Below are 22,353 nucleotides of genomic sequence, written 5' to 3'. Positions count from 1 at the left end.
GACACTCTTTGAGGATGTGGTAGGGCATCCAAGATAAGAGTGGGAAAGAGGACCGATATTCTTGAGGGCTCAGAACCCAAGATGAGAATAGTCCTAGTAGGGTGTACTCAGAGAACGCCTGGGTGGGTAGACCCTAAGAGAGACAATGATGATGTGTGTCTATCAGTCATTGGTCTCGCCAACATTGTGCTCTGATCTGAGTGAGAGATGGAGCTGTTAGTCAAGGCCTTGCTATATGAAAACAATGTTGGTTGAAATGATGCTATAACAAATGGATTGCAAATCCGATTCTTCTTATGAGAAATTCTTTAGATTGAGAATAACCAAATACCATTATGAATTCCTCCCTAGTTAAGAGGGAGTGTTGAAGAAAGTGTAACTAGGTTCGGTCTTCATAATGACATGATCTTTGTAAACGATGTAATAAAAGGAAATAAATTATTTTTGTATGCCTTGCTACATGGGTTTCATGAGAAAGAAGTGTCACTAGGTGAAAGACTTCTTCTTGATGTCTTTAGGATTTATTTATATGTCAAAGAGTCATGTCATGTGTATAGAAACTCCTCATGAGTTTATGTAAATGTAAACAAGTCCACAAAGTTGTGTAGAAGCCCTCCAAAGACCAAGCATAATCCTCCAAGAAGTCTGCAAGCGAAAAGGAGAAGGAATTCTTCATGTCAGCTCCAATATGAATTAAAATTCATAAATAAAGGTCATGTCGGCTCAAGGGAAGAGACACATCCGTTCACACTCAAGTCGGCTCAAATAGGAGCACACACTACTATAAATACCCACGAAGGGTCAGCGCAAATTACATAAGAGAACTCACAATTTGTCTCTGAATTTTCGGGTAATTGAGGAGTAGAAGATCCGCATTAAGGTAGGATAGATCTAGGGTTTAGCTGCCTCCTCAGATGGGTATAAGGAGCAACAAAACCTAGGTTAATCTCCTCTCGGCATACCTGTGATCTGAAGGTGAAGTCCTCAGATGGATAAAGCAAAAAAGGCTGAGTATTAACGTGTGATTTGGGCATAAACATAATTTCTGTGATGATAATCTCGACGTATTTATGAACAGAAGATGTAGATCTCGGATGGAGGATCTCGGCATACCTGTAGGTGTAGTCATGTGTCAATATCAAACGTATGGAGCAGAAAGGGTTTAAGATGAGGACACATAACAGTCTCGACATCATCTTAAGTCCTGTGACAACAATCTCGACATATACACTTTGCTTCTACTACCTCGCATACCTCAAGGACAATGATATAATTGGTTACAGTATTGATGAGATCAAAGATGTAGACCTAATCAGTCATCTCATTGCAATGAGCAATATCACAATGATAAGGAGAAATAGTCTTGATGAGTAGTGACAACTATAGTCTCGACATATGTATATTATATATAAACATGTTGAAGAGAATTGCGAAGCCAAGACATATAGAGGAGCAGTGATGAGGTTTTCAAGATGTGTCAAATGGTGCAGATGAGGAAACTGTAATGACAACAATTGTTATGATATAGAATCATAAAGGAAACTGTGATGACAATAATGATCAGTGACAAAGATCATGATCTTGCTCTTGAAAGATCATGATCTCAATGAAGAAGCCAAGATCACCTCTGTGGCAATCTCAAGAGACAATCATAGTGCAACAATGATGTCCACAGTAATGAAGATCTTAGTGAGGCAGAGGTGCAACAAGGATGATGATTCCAGCAGCAATGAAGAAGAGGATTGATGTCTTGGTCTTGGAGAGGCAGATTGTGTCAAGGGTCATGGTCTTGGTATTCGTCAATGAAATCACTATAAGAAGAATTTTGCGTGGGTTTTCCTCTCCAAGAGGGAGAGGTTTTGGCCTTGGCAGTAAGCCAAATATTTGTGTTCTTGTCTCTTTTGTTTTTGATAGCAGTTTGATGAAGTAAACACTCACACTAATAATGAATGGAACATCAAGCTAAGATTAATTGTATAAACACTTCACAAATTGTTATCATGTAACGAAGAATCAATTTAATTATGCATGCCCTAGATTCTTCAACAAGATGGGGGTGAATCAATATTTCCTTTCAATTGTTAAATTTACTAGTTAAGATTCTTCACAATTACACACAGAGAAGTAAATAATAAGGATTTTATTATAAATAATTGAGGACACCAATCCTCTTTTACAAAAAATTGTGTACAATGATAATTGCGGGCATCAACCCTTTTATCTTTCAGGCTCCAACCTGTTGCCAAGCACCAACTTGGACTTTCGTGAGGCTCCGACCTCTAGGGCTCCAACCCTATCATTTTCTGTTTTAGAGGCTCCAACCCCTGGGGCACCAACCCCTCAAATTTCTCAAAATAGATTATTCACAACTTTGTTCTACTCTTCACATGTCTGTTTGCTTCAACGGAGTACAACCAGATCCATCTCCTGATGCTGCAGTACCTTTCCTTACTGACGATCTGAGGCTTCCTTCACCCCTTAATGCGCTAGTTCTTCCATTGAGCTCCTTCACAGAACTGCTCTTACGGTCTGCACTTCTGTCGAGCTACAAAAGATCTGCTCCTTCGCACATTCGTTGTAACTTTGAGTTACTCACTGATGCCCGCTTCACCTGGTCCGATCCTTTCAAATGTGCTTGTCCATAGAATAGGACTTTACCCAAACTGGACAAATGTCTCACAGGTCCGAGCTTTTACGATTTCATCTATTTCAGATATCCAGTGATTGGTCTCTCCGTCTTCTGTCCTCCTTTTTTAAGTTCACGAGTTGTGAACTCTCTTCTTTTCTGTAATGATCCCCAAGACTCACTTGAAATGAAGCATTTAACTTGTGTATATATATATATATATATATATATGAGGATATTTGGGATGGAGGATTGCAGAGCCATGTCTACATCCATGATCACTAATTAGAGGAAATAGATGCATCTAGAGAGAAGGATGTGGACCCCACCTAGTATAGGCAATTGATAGGCTCTCTCATGTATTTGGTCAACACTAGGCATGCCAGACATATCCTATGCCGTAAACTCTCTTAGTCAGTTCATGGGGGAGCCAAAGAGAGTGCATTGGACAATGACAAAAATGTTGCACGAAACTTCTAGGAACCCTATGTTTCGGGACGTACCCATACCCGAAACTTCGAAACTCGGTCAAAACTTGACCGAAACTCGACCATTATGTAATCATCTATGAGAGTTATTATAGTCTTGGTTTACTTCTAATTTGTCATCTATGGGTCTTATTCCCTTTTTTCTTGCAAGATAATGTGTTATTCACTTATTTATAAATTTCTTTATGTGTGTGTATATATATATGTGTATGTATGTATGTATATATGGCGTTTTAGCCGACATTTCCATATTTGGGAGGTGACGTTTCTAAATGTACCTGTTTCGGAAACTTCAAAATGTTTCGGCGTTTCGTGCAATCTACGTGTTCAGGTATTTGCATGGCTCAGTTGAGTATGGGATTGGATATGCTCGAGGTGATGGTGTCAGGTTGGTTGGCTATACTGGTGCAGATTTGGTAGGTAATATAGTAGGTCAGAAAATTACGTTTGGGTGAAGCTTCAGCATGGGATCAAGAGTTGTTTCTTGGTACAGTGGGAAGCAGAACTCCATGGCATTGAGTTCTGCAGAGGCAGAGTACATAGCAGCGTGCATGCCTACATGTGAGGCCACGTGGCTTTGTAAGCTACCAATGGCCATGTTTGGTTAGAGGATAGAGACAACGGTGATACACTGCGACAATCGGAGTTGCATCAGGTTGTCAGAGAATCCAATGTTTCATGACAGGTCCAAGCATATAGACATCAGATACCACTTCATCAGGGATTGTGTGCAGCGCAAGGTTGTCTAGCGATAATGTATACCTACAGATGAGCAAGTAGTAGATATTCTGAAGAAAGTTTTGGGGAAGGCGAGATTCATCTTCTTTAGAGACAAGTTGGGTGTTATGCAAAACACCTTCCTCGCTAAGAGGGAGTGTTAGTTTGTGTAGCTCAAACAGGTGTTCTAGTCTCAAATTATGTCTATGAGGCTAGGGAACACATTTTCTCCAATACCTAGAAAAGGTTTCGCAAGAAAAGGCCTTGATTAGATTTAATTAAGCAGTTAATTAATTTTCCTAAGTCTAACTTAGGGAAATAAGCTTAATTAATCAATATTAATTGGGGTAAATTGATTTTCCTCTAGAGACTTCTGAAAAAATCACTTGATGGGGTCAAGATGATCTTAGCCATTGATTGTGATTAGATCATGGCCGTAGATTCATCAATGCAAGATTTTAATAAGAGATCGATGGGTCATTTGGAGAACACATTGAGACCTAGAGTTGCAGTGATAGCAAGGGCACAAAGGCAAGGCGGGGACATCAACAACAGGGGTTTCAACAAAGATTGCTTGAGGGATTCTTCATAGATATTTCTAGGGAGATTTGGAGATCGATTTTTCTGCAGAGAAAGGCCAAATTTCCAGCAGTGCGAGTTGGTTCAGGCAGGGGTGCGAATTACCCTAGCAGGCAGTGTGAATTGCTTAGAGAGGGAGAAATTTTGGAGCAAGGAGAATTTGCAAGAGAGATCGATTTGCATAGGACGCTTGATTTTCCAATAGAAGTCGATATTTTCTAGTGGAGGCTCAGTTATTTTTCCCAGCCAATGTGAGTTGCCAAGAGGGCCGAGTTTCTCTGCCAAGCCGCACATGTGAGCCAGATTGAGCTTCAGAGGGAGGTCAAATTTGTTCTGGTGGGACAAATTGCTTCCAGGAGGTCAAGGAGACTTACAGAAGTGATCATAATAATTTTTTGGAGGTTTGCCATTTTACAACAACCAGTTGTTATATTTTTCTGAAGAATTTAATAATTAAAATCCTCAGCTGCAGGATTCTATTTTTTTTTTTCTAAATCTGTGTCAGCATATTTCAATCATAAGACTTGTGTGGTTTATTCTTCTTTCTGAAATGTCAAGTTTGTATTGGAACTAGACCCGACTCTCCAGGTTGGTTGCCAATTTTTGATCTCTTATATTTAATTCAATAAATTTTTAATATTAAGTAATGGTTTACCTCCCTTGTTATGATTGATCTACATGCAAGCATTTGAAATTTGCAATAAAACTAGATAACTAGTGGTGTTTTCCAGATAGCGAATGTTATTCCCTCATCACCACCACCCCCACTCCAAAAAAAATAGTAAAGAGGAAAAAAATGTAAGCATATGAAATTTGCAGTAAAATAAGATAACTAGTGGTGTTTTCCCAGATATGAAATGTTATTCCTCCTCCCGCACCCCCACAAAAAAAAGAACGAAAGAATAAAGAGGAAAAAAATGAAAGGCTACTTTTTGCTTCTTCCCAGAATATTTCATTTTTCAACTATATTAAGTCAATATCGCTGGACAACTGCATATGTTAGACTTTTGCTTATGCAGTGACATTGTGAAGATCTCTGTAAGATAGACTTGGTTCTATGCAAAATTGCATGAAATTTTAGTTATGCATATTTTAAACCATCTAAAAGTGTCCATTGCTTTTCTTTGGGTGGAGTGCAGTTGCGAAGATAAAGAATTTAATTGTATCTGACATTTTGTACTTACATGATTATACTACACCTGTTTGGTTTTTAATGATGTTAAGATTTAGTTCAGGGAAATTGTTTCTAGTCAATGTTATCTTCTATTATAAGTTAGATTGTCATTCAATAAAAGTAACTGAATGGCATCTATTATAAAGTTGTGACAACTGTAGTTTTTTTTTATGTAGGGTCGTTGCAGTTCTACTATCAACACTTTACGTGGGATGTTTATATGGTCTATATGTGCCTGATTGGCAGTTTGAAGTACCCGCAATAAATTTTTATGGAACCTCATTAAATAATGGATCTACAGTGCAGACCGTAAGTCATCCCTATATTTTATGTTTTCACGTTTAAATATGGTTGGATTCTTGAGACCATCTCTAATTGCTGACATTTCCTTGCATGTTATGTGACATTTGGTGTTTTCATTGCTGGCTTGATATACTATTTGAATTATTGATAATACTACCAACTATTAAATGCATAGCATAAAGGGAAGCTGGCATGATTTATAACAAACAAATTCCATAAGTTTGTTCCAGTTTTTCTGTTTGCATATAAACAATAGAGACAAAGTGGATTTAGGTTTAAACTTCTTATGAAGGCCTAAGTGTTGGTGCCAGTTTTGAGTTTAAATTCATGCTTGTAAATCTTGAAGGCATTTGAGGCAATGCATTACACAATGATTTGGATTGCACATCAAGATATCTGTCACATTTATTGATTAATGAGGCCCTATTACCATTGGGAATGACTTCTACATCTGACGTAATTTTGGCATGAGTTTGAAGATAAAAGCAAAAGATGCATGGAAGGTTCTCTCAAATGAATGACAAATCCCTTGTATAAACTTCAATGGATCTAAAGTTAATATGCAAGAATCACTGATACTGAGGGTTTACTAAGCGAAATTATAGTCAGCAATCAGAACAACAGTCATTTGTGGTTAACTGCTACAGTAAGCAACATAGCAGGCCATATTCTCTTCTCAGGGCTTCTCCCACAGGCATAGTGCAGTAAGAACATGTGGGAAACAATATACAACACAATGCCACAGAATTTTAGGTATTACAAAAGATTCAAAGAATAAAGCAGAGTCACAAATAAGGGGATTTACTTGTTCTCTTTACTGAAAATCAGTTTACACATGTTACTCAATACTTCACGCCATTGTTCTAGGAATTTGTCATTTTCCTTCAACTCTATGGTCCTAGTTTCATCCTCACCCCTGCATCTGTAGGGTTTCTTCCTTCCCCAACTTGCTCAACTCTTCTGTAAACCTGTCTTCAACATGCCAATCTCTCTCTCAACTGACCTATCAAGAGCCAGCCTTCAAAATACTAACAATTTTGAGCCTGTATCACACAATCCTGCACTTCTTGAGAGAAAGTCATAAAGGGAGGCCATTGTCACCTCATCAACTCTCTTCTACACTTTTGGCCGGCTCTTCTTTGGCACGAGTGGGCTTCCCTAGTGTAGGATTGCTAGGATTTTAGGGTGGTGAGTTCAAAGTTGTTCTTGAAGAGTAATCCAGCAAAATGTTTTTGAATGAGTTAGGGAATACGGTTGATGGAAATATTGGAAACTAGTTTCTTTTCATTGGGCATATGTGGTCAACTAAAGCTCCTTGTTTAGAGGTTACAAGTAAAACCAAAATGATAACTAGGGTTGACCATTACAAACCCTAATAGATCACCTAGTTGCTTAACAAGTTTTTGGAAGGTTAGGGGAAGATTTTCCACTAGATTTCTTCCAATGTCATTGAGAAGGGATATATCAAGGAAGAAGAGGGTGCACCACCACCACTAGAGAAGAAGACCACAACCTTCAGGATAAAATACCACAAGGAAATGAAGAGACTGCTTACTCGTCAAATCACACACAAAGCCATTCATTCCATTGAATATCCATTCATTGAGAAGCATCCAGAAATAACACCTTCATAAGAGCGCTCTAGCTAGCCATCCATAGGACAAAGAAGAAGAATAAAGGTTTCCAACAAAATTTCTGAAAATGCGAAGGGATTTCTCTTCCAATTCCATCATGAGTATAGATGAAGAAGTGCATTTCTATTTATAGAGAGATGCTCAACTTTCTTTACAACAAAATATTAATATTTCAATGAAATCCATAAATCTAGCCCAAGGAGAAATAAAATGAGTCTCCTCTCCAACTATGTGTGGCCTAAACTAGAATAAAGTAATGTGGCCAAGCCACATGTACAATGATCTAAATGAAACTATCTCTCCAAAATGGAGCATATCCTCAAGTGAGGGAATATATGGGCTCCTAGGTGAAAATTGTAGCTTTTCAAAGCCCTCCAAAGGGTGAAGAATCCTCTAGTCATGCAAGCAAGCCTTCCAATTCGTCTTCCAAGGTGGACATTGAAGTCTCCATGATGAAAATGTTGTCCAAGATCACAAATAAGACCTTGAAAGTGGTCGACCCCTTAAGTCCAACAACATAGGCGAAGTATTAGATCACTAGAATGTACAAATTCGTACTGCCAACATGCAAGGCTTCTAAATTGCTCTAGGTGTGGACATGCAAGATTTAAAATCAAATTCCCCTTCCACAAAGTTAGGCTCTCCTCCATTTTGGGTTTTGGCCTTTACCATGTAAAAGGTGTTATTTGTTAGTTTTTGTTGCATTAGCGGTGTTCTAGTCTCAAAACATTGTGGAGAGGCTAAAACACAGGAGTTCTCCATAACCCAAAAATTGTTTATGGAAATTCCACCTAGAAGTATCTAAATTAGATTATTAGCCTATTTTTAAAATATTTCCTAAGTCTAAACTTAGGAAAAGGGGTTAATTAATAAGAATTAATTGAGATAAGGTGTGAATCATCTAGACACTAGCATAGATCGACATGGAATTAATATGGGCCCTTGATTAAGTTTTAATCTTGATCGCTAGAGGTCCAACAAAAGATTATAAGAAGTCAATGGGTAGATGGAGAACACACTTTTGAGAACCATAGAGAGTTTGATTTCCTTGGAGAGTTCATTTTTCCAGAGAGCCAGCAGTGCAGGAAGGGTTCAAGCTTTAGTAGGGAAGCAGAGACAAAGAGGGGCAGAGGCAGTGATCCAGAGGAAGTTTTCAGATCCGGAGAGGCAACAACAAGAGGCTAAGTTATTCCTAGTGAGGTAGCGCAAAGGATTACGCAGTTAGCTTCAGAGGGCAATTTGATTTGGCGGTGGGAAAAATCGATTCAGCTTCCAGAGGCTTGGAAAGTCTTTTCGAATGCCGGAGAATCATTTTCCTCAGCAGAGATAGGCATAACGACTTGATTAGAAGTAGTTGTAGGCTAGATGTCCAAGGCTCTGCGCAAGCACTACGCAGAAGCCAATGTGGGAGGTCCATGAGGACGAGTTTCTGAAGCAAAGTTGTGCTGGGGTTGCTTGTGGAGGAAGGGAAATCCCCCTAGATAATTTTGGCCATAATTTCTTGCTGTGGATTGCCAGTATTTGGCATCTAGATTGTACTCATATTATATCACTACTGCATAATAATAAAAATCTTTAGCTGTGTGAAATTTTTATCTATTGCAGTAATTGGAAATTATTCTTCTAACTATAAATTTATTTATGCAGTTTATTTGCTATGACAAACAACGAATAAAATCACAAATGCAATTTTCACCATAAAAATACTGCGGAAAATAAAATATTGAAAACCGAGAAATTCTATCACACATACAAATTTTCACATAGTTATTTTTGGACAATTGTCCCTGGAAAAACCTAATGCGGGAAAACTGGTGCAGCGGATGAGGTTTTTATTATTATTCTTCAGCAGCAATTCTGAATGTAATAATTTAGATGCCCAATTGGTTATCTAATTTGAGGAAAATACTAGCAAAATTATTGTGAGAATTTTCTCTCACTCCACAGCTAATTTCTGCCTCTGAAATTAACTCCCTAGCCTCTGTGCTAAGCCTCCTGCGTCACCCTCTACGTAGAGCTTACATTGACCTTGTGAGAATTTCACCTTGTGAGAATTTCAGGCTTCCTTCCTTTGCCTCTTCTGGGGACTGGAAACCTTCCTCCCGAAATACTGCTACCCTCCTCTTCCACCTGCTACTCACCCTTTGGCTCTATCTTCTTTGCTGCGTTACTGCCACAGAGAAAATTGAATTGCCTGGGCAATTGAGTATCTGCACAGGTGTGTTCTCCTTCGCCACATCAATCTCCTCTTATAATCCACTGTTGGAGCACCAACGACCAAGATTAAAACTTAATCAATCGCTGGTATCATCTCCGGATCAATCCGTGTGAGTTTCTAGATGATTCTCATCTTATCTCAATTAATACTGATTAATTAACCATATTCCCTAAGTTTAGACTTAGGAAATATTTAAAAATCGGTTAATAATCTAATTGAGAGACTTCTAGTTGGAATTTCTAGAATTTTTTTTTGGGTTTTGGAGATCTAATGTATTCTAGCCTCTCCACCAAATTTTGTGGCTAGAACACATCCGATGCTACAAAAAATAACGCTCCCTCTTAGCGAGGAATGTGTTCTAGTGCTGCACTCCCTGCCACAACACCTTATTTCTGCATCATCTCCTGTCACGCTGCTAATGTCTGGTCATAATGCCCACCAACCACTGCGCAACTCTGATATACACTACATCTGTGCTGTTGCTGGCACTGCCAACTACTACCAACATTGCATCTGCATCTACACTGCAACTCCCTCTCATCTGCTAATGCTGCAGCTGAGAAACATCCAAGATAATCTGCCTCTGCTACTGAAACGGGTTTTCCACCATACCCATCTATTCTTTGAAATAGACGAACTTAGCTCCTCCTAGAGATTTCGTGAGTATATCTGCAACCTGCACTTCTATGGGAACATATTGTAGCTGGATTGGTCCACGTTGTACATAGTCTCTGATGAAATTACATCAAATATCTATGTGTTTCGACCTGTCATGAAACACTGGATTCTCGGAGAGCTTTATTCAACTCTGATTATCACAGTAGACACTGGTCGCCTCCATCCTCTACTTGAACAAGCTCACTAGCAGCTTCCGAAGCCATATAGCTTCACACTTAGTTGTGCTAGTTGCCATATACTCTACTTCTGCAGAGCTCAGTGCTACTCACTTCTACTTCCTCTTACACCAAGAAACCATCCCTGATCCAACACTGAAGCAGTACTCAGAGGTATTTTTCTGTCCACTGAATTGCCAGCCTAATCTACATCTATGAATCCACATAATTTGACATCATTTGCTCTGGTAGATCTCAACCCATACTCGACTGTGCCATGTACATACCTCAAAATGTGCCTTGCTGCTGCCCAATGTACCCTTTTCGGCTCTACCATGAACTGACTAAGGGTATTGATTGCGAAGCAAATATCTAGCTTGGTATTGACTAGATACATGAGAGACCGAATAAGCTGTCTATATACGGTGGCGTTGACATCCTTGTCATCTGATGCATTTATCTTCTTCAAATTGGTGATCATGGGCGTAGACATGGGTCTATAGTCCTACATTCTGAACCTCTTTTGAATATTTGTAGTGTATCTTCCTTGCCCAAGGAAGATCTCCCCTTCCTTCTTCCATACTTCCAATCCAAGCAAATAGTGCATCAACCCTATTGACCACTATGTGTCAACGACCCATAGCAGTACACCCCCTTTTTTTTGCAAAAGGAAAAGCGTTTGATCAATTTGTTCGTGCTGTTTGACTATCATCATCAACCTGATCATGTTATATTGTAAACCCTTTCTACATGTGTAAATTGTAAATAATCTCAGCAGATCCATGTCGTGTATGTAATTGCCTAGGTAAACCTAATCTTTTGATGACGATCTACATTCTGGAAGGTTTTTTGTCTCAACGACCCATGGTCGGCAAAGTTTTCCTTCAGCCTTACCTCAAAGTCGGAATGGATTTTGTCACCAGAATGTCAGGGGAGTCCTAGTGTGCTAGATTGAGTCTATGTAAAAGTGATTTGGGAATAATCCTAACCATTTGGTTAGGTTATTTTATTACAAATTGTTTGATCTGCTAGATTATATATGTGTCGCAGAACTGGGTAGTCTATGAGGGTCTTGTTCAAATGGGTTTTCCCCCTTGAGATGTAAAAATGTAAAAAATTCATGATGTAAAATGTCTTGAGGGTTAGAAAAATAATTTATCCCCTCATAGGTCCTAGGTTCTAGGTAAATTTAAATTTTCCATAGGTAAAATTCGTGGATCCTTTAAAAAATTAAATCTTAACTGGTCCAAGGACTAAGGGTAATTGATTATTTTGCTAAATTTTATGACTTAGGCCCTTGGGGTTAAGTCAAAGTCAAAGTTTTGAGGAAATAAATGCAAAATTTTAATTTTTGAATTTATTAAAATACATTTAATTGAAAAATTCGAAATTTCTTTAATATTTAAAATTTCGATGGATGAGATTAAAAGAAATTTTGATCCTCATCAACGGTCGAGATCACTTTGACAAGGATCACTCGAACTAGCCGTTGGAGGATTTATCTTTAAATAGGAGGTCATTTGTCAGTCAGTATCATTCGATCTTTTGATCGTATACTATGCGAAAAGCTCTCTCTTGTAATCTTTTTTTATGAGCAATAAATAAAAACTTTGGGGTTAATTTATGCTAGTGTTACTCTTCATGGAAATGCTGTAAGATGTATTATTTTTGTGCATATATTTCTTTTTGGCCATTGATATAGCTTTCTGAAGAGCGATTTGAGTACAGGTATCTTGCTCAGTCGCTAGGGTTTGAATGGTAATTTAAGTTTTGAATATAATAGCAGGTATCTCTATTAGATTTGAATTTTATTGTCGTTTTCTCGCTCTATGTTGACGGCTGAATCGAGTTTTGCAGGAAAATCCTAGACTATTAGATCATCGGGCATTTGAGGAAGTTCTCGGCTGAACCAGCCAACTCCAGATTCGTGTTTTCCGAAGAGCCCAGTTTAAATTTGATCCCGGGCTTATCATAAGATATTTTTATGGGTGATGCATGAAGGGTTTCAAGCTTAGTACCTCTAAAATTAAAAAAAAATTAATTTTGCTGTGCTAAATCGTTAGATCTGGCTGTTGAGAGCCGCAGATCATCAGATCTGGGAGCGGAGTCGGACTCACACTCCCTAGATCTGATAGATCTGCCATTTTTGTATATAGATCTGTAATTTTCTTCAGTTTTCTGACTTTGGGTTTCAGGGTTTTAGTGTTTTTTGGGTCATTGTGTATATCGTTTGGGTGTTTTCTGTTGTATTGCAGCTGCAGATCTGAAGCTGAAAGCTGTACAGAGTCCAGATCTAGGCCCTGGAGGGTAAGATCTGGATCTCTGGAGGTCCATCAACATTATTTTTTCAGGGAATTAATTTAGTTTTTTTCAGATCGGGAGATTTTATAAGCGTTACAAGGATTAATCTGAAACAGAAGTGTGACATCTTAATTATTTATGGGAAATTTTTTGAGGGTTTAATTTTCTATCTGCGTTTGGGGTTTCTCAGAAAATTTTCGGATTTCTTTATCCTTTGTCCAAGCCCTCCTCTCTGCTTGCTGCTCTCTGCCTGTTTCTTCCTATCCGCTGCTCTAGAGCTCCACCGCTTCTCATCCAGACTTGCTCTAGCTCCGCGGTTGGCTCCCTCCTGTGTTCATCTCTTTCTTCTCCTTCAAAACCTGCGTACAACACTCCCTCTTCCTCCACGCATTTCCTTCTGGCATCCTCAGCCACCACGCAAACCTCAGTCAGCTGCTCATTCATGCTGCCACATCTCGTCCAGATCTGCACCCCTCTGCTTCTTCACCCTTCACTGCCCACCATATCATGTTGCTTTTCCTTACGCTGTCCTCATCTTTTCCCTTGCCTGTGGTTTCCTCGTCGTTCCCTGTGGATTTCCAAATGCTGCTCAGCCCCTCCACGCAGCTATCCAAACCCTCCCAGGCATACTCTTCTACCCTCCTTGACTGCTGCCATTCATTGCACGTGGTCTTCACTGCCTCTTCGCATTACCTTCTTTCGCTGCTCTGTCAGCATCTATCCCTCCCGCGTGCTCTATCTTTCCTCACCAGCGTATTCCCCATCGCAGCTCCATACCTCGTCCCTTCACCATTCCGTCGACTTCTGCTCCTCACGCGCGCAGACTTGCAATCACAAAAAAAGAACGAACATTTCGAAACCCTCTTTTTGGTATGCTGCGTTATTTTTTGTTTGGTTCTTAATTCACTTGTATATATATTTAGGACTTAGAAGTTAGGACTTAGGGTTAGTTTCATTGATTTTGATTTAAGTTTGATTTTTATTTTTATTTTCGTTTTGATTTTCATGTGATATTTCACTCATTCTAATTTTTTTATTTTTTATTTTTGTACATACAGATTCTAATACTTTTTTCATTTCACTTCACCTTTTTTATTTTTTATTTCATCTTGATTTTGAAAAACTTAAAAAAAAAAAAAAAAAAAAAAAAATTTAAAATCCTAAAAATATTTAAAATTTTCAAAATATAAAAATGAAAAAACTTTTAAAATTCTAAACATTTAAAAAATTCTAAAAATTTAAATTTGTGATTAAGGATCTACAATTAAGGGGTTTTTCACTTAAATGTTTAAAAGTTTTTAATGTGGCCTATGGCCCATTAAAATTTCAATTTTTTGACCCGTTGATTAGTTTTAAAATTTGCTTGGTGTCTCTGATGTAAAAACGCTAAATCTTAAATTCTCACGATTCTTCTATAGTCTAGCGCAATAAATCATATTGACTTTTCTAGCTTTTGTCATTAACGATAATCGTTTTAAATCTGGAATCTTTTGCATGTGACAGTGTTGGGCGTTTTCGTGGATTATTTATAATTGTCATTTTTTGTCACATATTGAAAATTGCTTTGGATAGATTGTTTTATGGATGGTTAATTCAAATATAGAAGGCACTGGTCTATAATTGTTTCTATCTTGTGGTCGTGTCTTGTCTATGTTGGCGTTTAATCTACCAATCTGATTTAATTGTTTAAATTCATCAAGTTGTCCGTCATTAAAATCTCCCAGAGTTTGTAAGAGTTTGTTTAGAGACAACAGTCAAATCATCTTGGAGATCTCCATGATCTTTCCATTGAGTTCTCTAGAAGCAAAATCCATGGCCCTTTGGAAAGTGGATCCAACATTGAGGAGGCCAAACGACATCCTAAGATACATGTATGTTCCTCATGGTGTGGTGAAGGTAGTTTTCAGGCGATCTTCTTCCTTTACGATGACTTGGTTATACCCTGAAAAATCATCAAGGAATGACATCCTTTGGGAACCCGTCATTTGGGAATCCTTGAAGTCAATACACATCCTAATGTTACCAGTATTTTTACGGGTGATCACAGGATTAGAGATCCAGGATGAGTGTCGTTTAGGGGCTATTATCCCTACATTGACCATCCTTTGGAGGTCTTCCTTGACCAAAGGTGTAAGCTTGGGGTTTATTCTTCTTAATATTTGCTTAACAGGCTTGGCACCCTCCTTGAAAGGAATAGTATGCTAGATGACCTCAGGGCTATAGGATTTCAATTCGTGATAAGTGTTGAAGGAAATGTAACTAGGCTAGGTCTTCATAAATGTAATTTTGATATTTGTACTTATTCAAGAAAAGAGAAATTATTTTTGTATTATTTGTCAATGAGTTTCTTGTTCATTGAAAATAGGACAAGCACATTTTGAAGTGATTCTAGAGAGTCAAAGTCAAAATGTAATTATGATAAATCATAAGACCCTTTGAGGGCATGTTATGTCATGTATGAGATCATATAGGGTGAAGGGAACACCTCCAAGCATGGTAAAATCCTCTCCTAGCACCAGCAAAGTCTACAAGCAACAAAACTATGACTAAAAATTATTTATGAAGAAAACTATAAGTTGGCCTAAAGGTAGCCAATCATGTCGACTTAATTGGAGGGATAGACCTCTATTTATAAAGGTTGTCCACTCCAAAAGATAACGCATTACTCACTTTGAAATCCACATAGAAGAGGAAGGCTAAAAGAACGAAGACAAGGCAAGGAAAATATTAGAATATTCCTATTTAGTATTTAATGCTCATTCCTTTTAGCTGTTGCTATTTGTATTCTTTTAGCAGTTTCTTAGATGAAACTGAGTGTTTCTATATTCTACATAGAAACCTGATGTTTCTATTATTGAAAATATCTCTGTATTATGATTGAGTTGTTTGCTCATTCGAAATTAATTCATTCAACATTCTTTTATGGTATCAGAGCAAGGTTAAGAGATTTCTTGAACAGTTATTCTCTCTGCATCTTAATCTCTTGAGTCCTTTCTAAGGTCGAGCCCTCTGTAAGCCAGGTAGCCTTCACTGAGTCTTAGCCTCGGCTTTGCTCGTTGTGATAAAAGCTTACAGTCGTCCATCTCGATACAGAAATGGATTCTTCCCCTGCATGATCATTTTTCTAAGGAATTAACTTTGTGGCGGTGACTGTTTCGTGGGAGCGGAATTTTTTTTGGCTGGCCAGTTTGCTTGGAATCGTGAAAGTCATTTTTCCGGTTTGGAATCGTGAATTGAATCCGGCTATTTTCTTCTTCGCCTGGCGGCTACTCGAACTCAACACGTATCCACGGATATTCACGTGGACTACTTTTCTTCGGCAAACGTGACCCAGGTGTTTTCTCTCATTCAAAACTCATTTGTTTTTGAAAATCGGAGTCGTGGTCTGAAAATACGCTCTGCGGGCAACAGTCTATTTGTTTTTTGTTTGAAACCCTGTCACCTCATCGTGGCTCTTGTAATTAAAGACCGATTCAAATCACGAGTTCGAGCCTCTAACGCTGCTGGTTAAATCCGTAGTTCTCTGTCTCAAAATCCGTAGTAAACAGGAACCGGCCTCGATACGCGTGTGTTGGTTAATTATATTTCAAACCCGTGGATATTTGAAGGGTTATATTTCAAACCTGTGGATACTAGCTGAGACGTGAAGCTGAGACGTGAAGCTTTGACGGCTCACGTGGGTCCACTTTTGTTGAATCTACGTATTTGCTTTATCATCAACGGTCCTGGTTTCCGGCAGTGTTTTCCCAATCAGCGGATTTCTTTTCTCATCGTGATCATGACAGCCTCCATTACAACTCAAACTTGAAATCACCTGTTGTAGCTCGGATTATGGTGCAGCTCCACGGACCTGAGCATACCTGTGACATCTGTTTATAGCTCGGACATTGCAGCAGTATACACTTGTGGTAGACTTGCATTCTCAGACCTGTGGGAGACTGTATTCTCAGACCTGTGCTTATCTTAGGACAAAACTCAGATCTGGACAGAGAAAGGAACCTCAAACTTTACCTTATGATTTGGACCTGTCACATTTATTAAAGCTCTGTCCTGTGTTTTTTGCCTAACTAAAAGAAGGGGACAGTTGCAGCAGTATTGCTATTGTTTTAGACTGGAGAGATATTTTTGCTGGGTAAATATTTTTTCTAGCAGAACAAAGTCTGTTTTTAATTTACACCAGGATAAACAGGCAGCTACATTTTTTTCAGACTTCTGTATTTTCTTTGGGAAAATGGCCACGCTCACCAATCTGATGTTAGAAGGAAATCAACGCTTTAATGGCAGCAACTATAACATTTGGAAACAAAGAATGTTGACCATTTTTGAATACAGGCGTCTTGATCAGCTCATTTTGGGCAAAGAGCTTCGTCCCGGTACAGCTGGGACCGATCAAGATAAATTTGATGATCGAAATCGAGAGGCTGTTATGCTTCTCAAGCTCTCTGTCGCTGATGATCAGTTACCACAGATTCCTTCTGGCAAGACAGCTGCCGAAATCTGGCAACAGTTGAAAGAACTGCATGAGACATCTGACAAAAGCAGAGCTTTTTTTCTCAAAAATCAGTTGTTCTCCATCATGATGGACGAACATATGTCTTTACAGGAACATCTCAACAAAATTAAAGACATTCGAGATCAGCTCGAAGCCATTGGTCGGACCATGGAGGAAGAAGATATGGTAGTCATTACTTTGAAAAGTCTACCGAAATCTTATGAACACTTCATAGAAACACTCAACATTACCACCACAAATGTTGATATGAAGTTTCCAGATTTATGTACCAAACTTCTGCAGCAGGATCGGTGGAAACAATAGTTTGGTAGTAGTGCTTCATCAGTGTCCTCGGAAAATGCATTTTCTGCAAAATATCAGTCCTCTCAGTCCTTTCAGCAGAAAGGCTCCTCTCAGCCTTTTGATCCTGCTAGGAAGAAAAGTGTGCAGTGTAATTACTGTCACAGGTTCGGTCACATGAAGAAAGATTGCCGACAGAGGATTGCTTCTGAACAGAGGAAACAGGGAGGGCCACATCAGACATCAAATGTTGCAGAACATTCCGAGCAGACAGAGTCTGCCTTTTACGCCTTTATGGCTAAAAGGTCTTCAGATCCTGTTCCTTCCTCTGCATGGTACATTGATTTTGGCGCATCACGTCATTTCTCTCACAGGCGTGACTGGTTTATTGACTTCTCACCTTTCAGTGATTCCGTGGTATTTGGCGGAGGTGAAAAGTACACAGTAACTGGCAGAGGTACAGTTCAAATTCAGTCTGGTGGGCGCACACTTATATTTCTGAATGTATACTATGTTCCTGGTATGGAAATTAATCTGCTATCTGTCAGCCAGATTATGAGGAATTCTCCTCAACTTGATGTAGTGTTCAGTACCCACAAGTGCTCCATTATTGACAGGGAGACTAGTTTAACAGTTGCTGTTGGCCTAGAGGACCATGGTCTATACAGGCTACTTGACACCGGTGACTCTCCAGAAGTGGCTCTAGCAATATTTCTCCTATCAGCACTCTATGGCATCAGCGATATGGGCATCTCAATATGCAGTATCTCTCTCAGCTCTCTCGGGAGGGACTTGTGTCTGGATTACCTGATATTCAGACTCAGCAGTTGGGGTTATGCAGCGCCTGTCAAGCGGGAAAGCAACATCGGTCTTCATTCAAAAATGGAGAATCTTGGCGCGCATCTAAGGTACTTCAGTTACTTCATGCTGATATTTGCGGTCCTATGAATACAGCTTCTATCACTGCTTGCAAATATTTTTTACTTATTGTAGATGATTTCAGTAGAAAGATGTGGGTATATTTTTAAAAAAATAAATCTGATGCTCTTAGTACCTTTCAGAAGTTTAAAACCTTAGTGGAAAAAGAATCTGGTTGTAACATCATGACCCTTAGGACCGACAATGGGGGGGAATTTTGTTCTTCAGCGTTTGCCAACTTCTGTGATATTCATGGCATCAAACGTCAATTAACCACTCCTTACACTCCTCAGCAAAACAGTGTTGTCGAGCGTCGCAATCGCAAGGTTGTTGAAATGGCTCGTTCCATGCTACAACACAGGAGTGTTCCAAACAAATTCTGGGCTGAAGCAGTATTTACTGCTGTTTATCTTCTTAACAGATCACCCACTCAGGCTGTTACAGGGAAGACTCCTGAAGAGGTTTGGTCTGGCCGTAAGCCTAAGATCAGTCATCTCAAAGTATTTGGCTCAGTTGCATATGTTTGGATTCCAGCTGCTAAGCGCTCTAAGTTGGATTCCAAAAGCCAAAAACTCATGATGACAGGGTACAGTGATCATCACAAGGCCTATAGGCTGATAGATATAGCCACTGGTCGTCTTAGCTTCAGTCGGGATGTAGTATTTGATGAAGACAGAGGATTCTTTCAGTCTTCTTCTTCTGAGCAATGTTCTGAGGATCAGCCTCACAGTGTTCTTCTTCCGGTCGGTCCACCTAATGGGAGGGATGATGTAGCATCAGTATTTGATAATACTCTATCTGAGCTTCCTCCAGAAAATAACCCTCCTCTTGCGGCCCCTATTACTCTTGAGTCTTCTCCACCTCCTCCTGATATTGGTTCCTCTACTCCTGCTATTGCTTCTTCTACTCTTCGGCCAAAATGGTGGGCTAAAACCATTGGTGATCTCCGGGATGATGAGCTCCTTGAAGGCAGAACTTCTAGACATAAGAACAGACAACAGTCTACAGTCAATTTTGCTCTTATGGCTAACCTACACAATACTTTTGAGCCTCAAACCTATTCAGAGGCTAAGGGTACTTCTGAGTGGGAACAGGCTATGGAAGCCGAATTCCAGAGCCTTCAGAAGAATCACACATGGACTCTTTCTGATCTTCCTGCAGAAAAAAAACCCATAGGTTGCAAATGGGTGTATAAAGTAAAATACAAAGCTGATGGAACCATAGACAAGTATAAAGCTCGTCTTGTGGCTCGAGGGTTCTCACAGAAGGAAGGCATTGACTATGAGGAGACTTTTGCTCCTACAGCCAAGATGAGTACCATAAGGCTTATGCTTGCCCTAGCAGCTCAGTTCAATTGGAAAGTTCATCAGATGGATGTAAAGAGTGCTTTCCTAAATGGTGATCTCCAAGAAGAAGTCTACATGACGCAGCCTCCAGGATTCAAGGTTGCTGGTCAAGAACAGAAAGTGTGTCGGTTAGCTAAAGCAATCTATGGATTGAAACAAGCTCCTCGGGCTTGGTACATGAAAATTGATCAGTACCTGACAGATCAGGGTTTTCAGCGGAGTCCATCTGATGCAAATCTGTATATCAAGCATACTGGTGATGATATCTTGTTTGTGGTTGTCTATGTGGATGACCTTATCATTACTGGCAGTTCTGCACATTTGATCCATGGGATCAAACAAGATTTATGCAGAACTTTTGAGATGACCGACTTGGGACTTCTTCATTACTGTCTGGGGGTTGAAGTTTGGTAAACTGAAAATTAGATCTTTCTCTCTCAGTCCAAGTATGCCAAAAATCTTGTGGACAGGTTCAGAATGCAGGATTGCAAACCGGCCACAACTCCTATGGAACCAGGGCTCAAACTTTCAGCACAATCATCCTCTCCCCTTGTGAATGAAACTTTATTCAGGCAATTAGTGGGCAGTCTCATCTATCTTACTGCTACCAAACCTGACATCAGTTTTGCAGTAAGCTACATTTCCTGTTTCATGTCAGCTCCTAAAGCTGATCATTGGCAAGCAGCAAAGCGTGTGCTACGATATGTGCGTGGCACTTCTGATTATGGTCTCCTATACACTCGAAGTTCCAAACCTATACTCCGTGGTTACACTGATTCTGACTGGGCCGGTTCGGTTGATGACCGTAAATCTACAGCTGGGTATGTGTTTAATCTAGGATCCGGTGCTGTTACTTGGACTAGTAAGAAGAAACAGGCAGTGGTTCTCTCCTCAACAGAAGCAGAGTATCGGGGAGCAGTTAAGGCATCCTGTGAGGCAGTTTGGCTTCGACGTATGCTTGCAGATATGCATGTTTCCCAGACAGGGCCTACTTCTTTGTTTTGTGATAATCAGGGAGTGCTCAAACTTGCCAAGAATCCAGTCTTTCATGAACGAACAAAGCTTGTGGAAACTCATTGCCACTACATTCGCCAGCTTGTTGAAGACGGCTCAGTTCAGTTACAATATGTTCCCACAACAGAGCAACCCGCCGACATTTTCACCAAGCCTCTTGGTCCTGATAAATTTGTAAAATTCAGAGGGTCTATTGGTGTTGTAAATAGATTGAGCATTAAGGGAGGGTATTAGAATATTCCTATTTAGTATTTAATGCTCATTCCTTTTAGCTGTTGCTATTTGTATTCTTTTAGCAGTTTCTTAGATGAAACTGAGTGTTTCTATATTCTACATAGAAACCTGATGTTTCTATTATTGAAAATATCTCTGTATTATGATTGAGCTGTTTGCTCATTCGAAATTAATTCATTCAACATTCTTTTAGAAAAAGGGTAACGAGGACACCAAGGAAAGGAGGCAGAACAACGAAGTGAAGGAAGGCATTTATGAAGCAGACACAACTACACGTGCAAAGGAAGAAGGCCACTCTACAGCCTTAAATGCAAGTTAACTTCAGGTCAAGTATAATCACTGGTTGGGGTGGAATTTAAGGTCTACAAGGCCTCCCTCTAGAGCGAAGGAGATACCCTCACAAACGAAGGAAGCCGAGGAAGAAGAGGACTGTTTCTAGGGCTAGAAACAGTTAGACGTGCGAGGTGCAGTAGGGATATGACAACAAGCTAATTAGCCTTTTGTTTGGGTAAGAGATCAAGCCTCCAAAGGCTCACAAGCCTAGTGAAGGAGCCCATCTCTCTAAGGTGAAAAAAACTATATTGGAAGACGAAGTGCTGGAAGACAAAGTGTCGGAAGAAGTGCCGGAAGATGTGTCGGAAGTGACAATGCAGAAAGAGGAAGGATTTGACTTATGCTTGGAGGATATCCTAGTCAAAGGTCTAGGGTTTGGCAGTTGTTCAAATAAGAAGCTTCAATAAGAGAAATCTTACAAAGGGTTTTCCTCTCAAGAGTGGAGAGGGTTTGTCCTTGGAAGAGAGCCAAAATTTTGTGTTCTTGTTATTTTGTTTTGGTAGCAGTTTGATGAAGCACACACATTAATAAGACGAAGAAGATAAATTGTAAAAATACATCAAAAATTGCTATCAAGAAACGAAGAATCACTTTACACTACTTTGCCCTAGATTGTCTAAAATGGTATCAGAGCTAAGGTGACACATCAACGATAGGGCAACTCAAGAACACTCATCAAAGTAAATCATCTACAAAGTTGAAGCATCAGGCCTTGAAGTCTCAATCACTTCAAGGACAAGAAGGGTCTACAATCCATCATTCATGAAGAAGGTCTACAAAGCTAGAAGAAGAGCCTTACATAAAGGCACCTACATAGAAGAGTAAATTGGAGCATGACCTACA

The 22,353-nt window shown here is 39.4% G+C and overlaps 1 protein-coding gene across 1 annotated transcript in view; it reads left to right on the top strand.

Annotated features, from left to right (window-relative positions):
* Positions 1-3,386: 3,386 nt before the first annotated feature.
* The window catches only part of LOC149177555 (uncharacterized), a 179,342-nt gene continuing 160,375 nt past the window's right edge, over positions 3,387-22,353 (top strand). The window contains exons 1-2 of the mRNA XM_089421789.1: positions 3,387-3,502; positions 5,746-5,893. Coding sequence (XP_089277915.1) covers positions 3,387-3,502; positions 5,746-5,893 — 264 coding nt within the window. The remainder of the gene's footprint in view (positions 3,503-5,745; positions 5,894-22,353) is intronic.

The sequence above is a fragment of the Pinus tabuliformis genome, chromosome 4_1 (assembly GCF_031772625.1).
Source record: "Pinus tabuliformis cultivar Carrire ecotype Pingquan chromosome 4_1, CPIR1, whole genome shotgun sequence".
NCBI lineage: Eukaryota > Viridiplantae > Streptophyta > Pinopsida > Pinales > Pinaceae > Pinus > Pinus tabuliformis.
This window is presented reverse-complemented; position numbering and strand designations above follow the sequence as displayed.